The sequence below is a fragment of the Nomascus leucogenys genome, chromosome 9 (genome assembly GCF_006542625.1).
Source record: "Nomascus leucogenys isolate Asia chromosome 9, Asia_NLE_v1, whole genome shotgun sequence".
Lineage (NCBI taxonomy): Eukaryota > Metazoa > Chordata > Mammalia > Primates > Hylobatidae > Nomascus > Nomascus leucogenys.
Window position 1 is genome coordinate 11,856,462 of NC_044389.1, and position 3,850 is coordinate 11,860,311.

At 38.6% G+C, this 3,850-nt stretch overlaps 1 protein-coding gene and 2 non-coding genes across 3 annotated transcripts; all 3 read right to left on the bottom strand.

Annotated features, from left to right (window-relative positions):
- RPL21 (ribosomal protein L21) lies at positions 1-2,658 on the bottom strand. The gene is made up of 5 exons (XM_030818606.1): positions 2,589-2,658; positions 2,160-2,221; positions 1,221-1,333; positions 234-384; positions 1-130 (listed from the first exon to the last, which is right to left on the bottom strand). Exons 1-5 carry the CDS (start codon positions 2,653-2,655, stop codon positions 41-43), a joined length of 483 nt encoding a protein of 160 aa, XP_030674466.1. The 5' UTR covers positions 2,656-2,658; the 3' UTR covers positions 1-40.
- LOC115836819 lies at positions 1,049-1,174 on the bottom strand. The gene has a single exon (XR_004031828.1). It is a non-coding gene; the product is annotated as a small nucleolar RNA SNORA27 (small nucleolar RNA).
- Positions 1,441-1,512, bottom strand: LOC115836813. The gene has a single exon (XR_004031822.1). It is a non-coding gene; the product is annotated as a small nucleolar RNA SNORD102 (small nucleolar RNA).
- Positions 2,659-3,850: the final 1,192 nt, after the last annotated feature.

Here is a 3,850-nt window from a genome sequence, read left to right on the forward strand (position 1 = left end):
AGCCCAGAGGTCCTTTATTTATTTATTTTTTTAACACCTATTATGCCATGAATTCATAGGGAATAGGTTCCAGCAGCTCAGGCTCCTTCCCATTGGTTCTCACAAAGTGTGCTTCTCTGGGTGGAGCAGGCTATTAAAGGAAAAAAAAAAAGGGAATAAAATAATTATGTGAAGTGTTAAATCTCAACCTTAAAGTGCTCTAAGGATCAATGAAATATACACCAAATTCTCACCTGGCGCTTTAGTTGAACCCAGGTACCTTTCTCTTTGGCTTCTTTCTTTTTCTGATCATTCTCCTTCACGCGTTTCAGGAAGCTATCTCGGCTCTTAGAGTGCTTAATGTGCTCAATACGCACATTAATTCTCTTGGCAAGAATCTTGCCCCTGGACAGAGCAGAAATTCTTGTAAGTGCTTTATCAAAAATATAACAGAAATGTAGAAAACTGATTTTGCAGTTTCATTTATTAAATAAACCATAAACCTTTTACCCAGATGGCAAATCAACAAAGTATGCCTTGATTACTTAATTTACAATCAACTATTAATCCTATCAGAAGAGGCCTTGCAGAGAACATCCCTACTTTTAACTCTCTGATGAGATGATGGCCTCTTAAACTCTAGTAATCTAACTAAAACCAGATTGCTAATAAAATTTAAAGTTTACTAAACTTCTCTTTTTATTCTATAAAAACTGCTGGGCCAGGTGCGGTGGCTCATGCCTGTAATACCAGCACTTTGGGAGGCCGAGGCAGGCGGATCACGAGGTCAGGAGATCGAGACCATCCTGGCTGACACAGTGAAACCCTGTCTCTACTAAAAATACAAAAAAATTAGCTGGGCATGGTGGCGGGCGCCTGTAGTCCCAGCTACTCGGGAGGCTGAGGCAGGAGAATGGCATGAACTCAGGAGGCGGAGCTTGCAGAGAGCAGAGATCACACCACTGCAATCCAGCCAGGAGGCCTGAGCAAGACTCCATCTCAAAACAAAACAAACAAAAAAAATGCTTAGTAACAAACTGTGTAAGACTTTCCAGTAAATCGTATTTCAATTTGTTTCCTCTGACAGGATACAGACAAACACCCAGTTTGCCTGAGTTTTAAAAGGATATTTCCTTTGCCCCACTTGAATGACCAATAAAGACATAAGTCCAACTGGCAAAGTGAAAAGGGGGTATATGAGGGAATACCGGTTAGCCGCAAAGAACTACAACACTACTTACTTAACTTGTTTGTTTACAACAATGCCAACAGCATGCTGGGTAACATTGTAGACTCTTCCAGTTTTGCCATGGTAACACTTGTGGGGCATTCCTTTTTGAACAGTACCCATACCCTGTTAAAGAGACCAATGTTATATACCAGCATTTCCCCTTCCTTTAAAAATCTGACTTTTAAGTAACTGTAAGGTATTCTAGGATTTCTTTCAAATGGCAACTCAAGAGCTTTCAGAGCCGGTGAAATGTGTTTTTCACATTGCTTCAAGCAATCAAAAAAAACAGTCATCATTAAGCTCTAGAGTGCCAGGATACATTTAAATCCAGGTCACAGAAGAACACAGCTGTCACTAGGAGGGTTTTTAATCACAGTAATAGTAGTCTTCATCAACAATTAAACTTTGCACTAAGGCGTTCCTTTCCAACTTACAAACTCATAATTTCCCACCCTACCACCCAATTTCCACTAGCCATTAACTCCAAGCAGGTAATGAGGAAAATTTAAATTCTGCTAAGAATAGCACTTTAAAAAATCCATTCTAGGCCGGGCACGGTGGCTCACGCCTGTAATAATCCCAGCACACTGAGAGGCTGAGTCCGGCGGATCACCCAAGGTGTTGGAGACCAGCTTGACCAACATGGAGAAACCCCGTCTCTACTAAAAGTACAAAATTAGCCAGGAATCATGGTGCATGCCTGTAATCCCAGCTATTTGGGAGGCTGAGGCAGGAGAACCGCTTGAACCCAGGAGGGAGGCGGAGGTTGAGGTGAGATCACGCCATTGCACTCCAGCCTGAGCAACAAGAGCGAAACTCCATCTCAAAAAAAAAAAATTCCATTGTATACTCTTACAGATGCAATATACACTAGTATTTGAATTCCTACACTAGATTAAATCCAACTTTTCTCACTTCTGTAGTGTTATTTTCCCAATTTTATGTTTACCTTGATGTCTACAATATCACCTTTCTTATAGATTCGCATATACGTGGCCAAAGGAACAACTCCTACAAAAATAAATTTGGTATAGTTAGTATTAAGGCTAAAAGTCTAGAGTAAAAGAAATGCAATTTTACTAGCTTTTAACATGTATATCATTTTTGATGGTTACATGCTTATTACCTTGCCAATGGACAATTTCTCCTGAAAGCACAATCAGGCTACTAAATCACAACCTCTCTCCAAAGTTTAGTCTTGCATCAATATTTAGTCACAAAATTACCATATAATTTTGGTAATTTATTTACCTTATCACAAAGTAAGCTGGGCAGACGCTAGTTATTTAATGCTATTGATACACATTCTATGAACTACAACACATGTTGAACACAACAGAACACAAATGCTTCTCTCAAGGAAGGTAAATCTACTTACCATGTTTTCTAAAAGGCCTAGAGAACATATATCGGGTGCCTCTCCTCTTTCCCTTTGTGTTTGTCATTTTGGTGAATTACTGAAACCAAAAAGCATAACAGTCAAATACAACTGAAAACTGGCATTTGCCCCAAACCCCTGTAATTTCAAATGTTCACATTTCAGTAGCAAAGTGAGAACTGCAAACTGAAAGCTGGATCACCAAGCAATTAGTTCTGTTGAAAGGTTAAAAAACCATTATTTTAGCAAGTAAGGTCTTTTGGCAAAACTGCCCAAGTTCCGTAACATCAAAACTCTTAAGTAGCACAACTTGATACAAGAATCCAAACCAGTACCCTTTCTCTATGAGAATATAAAAACACAACAGGAATTCTACCACACTCAATCTGTAGAACCCAATCTAGAATGCCAAGGGCATGTAATTACTAACTAGAAGATAATTTATTGAAGAACACAATAAAACAGCCTTACATTTTTATGTGAATTAAATCTTTCTTGTCAACCAAATTTTCCGTGATGGTGTATCTCAAACACCATCTATTTAACTATCAGAAATCTCAAGCCACTTCACATTTCTGATTATTTACTACGAATGTATATAGGGTAGAAGAGAGGGGAACCCAGGCTTTATAATCATTGACCTAAATTTGACATAGGCTCTGCCACTTACTAGCTGCGAAACTCACATTTCATCTCTCATCTTCATTTGTGAAATAGGGGTGAACACTTTCATAACTGAGGTAACGTCTACAAAGAACTCAGCAATGCTTGGCCCGTGTAAGGTGCTCAGTAGTAACTGGCAGCTAATTTATCATCATCTAAGAATTCAGGCATTTAGAAATTAAAATTTCCTTTGTTTCCCAAATTAACCTACAGGCATTTAGAAATTAACCTTTCCTTTGTTTCCCAAAAAGGCCAAAACAATAGTTTCGATGGCTCTTTAGTCATTATAGGGCAGAAGTGCCATTCCTGGCCATTACTCCTACCATAAGGTAAAATACAGCAGTCAGGCTTAACGTGTTGACAGTATTCTAACACAATTTGGTTTCTAAATTTACTAACAATCCTTTAAGAATGGCTCCCAAAGTACCATTTTTATAAAAATTGTATAGCAGGAAGACATGTTTCACCTAACTCACCAAAGCCAAACCATTGTTACAATGGATGAACCCTTTAAATGCCAGGTACCCTGTTCCAATCCCCAAAGCCTTTTTATGTGTATAAAGTTTCAAAAAACTTGTGCTAAGTTAGTATACAAAGGG

Excerpts from the sequence above, each read along its gene's own strand:
- RPL21 (XM_030818606.1), bottom strand. The coding sequence starts at position 2,655 with ATGACAAACACAAAGGGAAAGAGGAGAGGCACCCGATATATGTTCTCT. Across the intron at positions 385-1,220 it reads GTTGTAAACAAACAAGTTAA|GGGCAAGATTCTTGCCAAGA; the intron begins GTAAGTAGTGTT and ends TGCTCTGTCCAG. Across the intron at positions 131-233 it reads GGGTTCAACTAAAGCGCCAG|CCTGCTCCACCCAGAGAAGC; the intron begins GTGAGAATTTGG and ends TTCCTTTAATAG.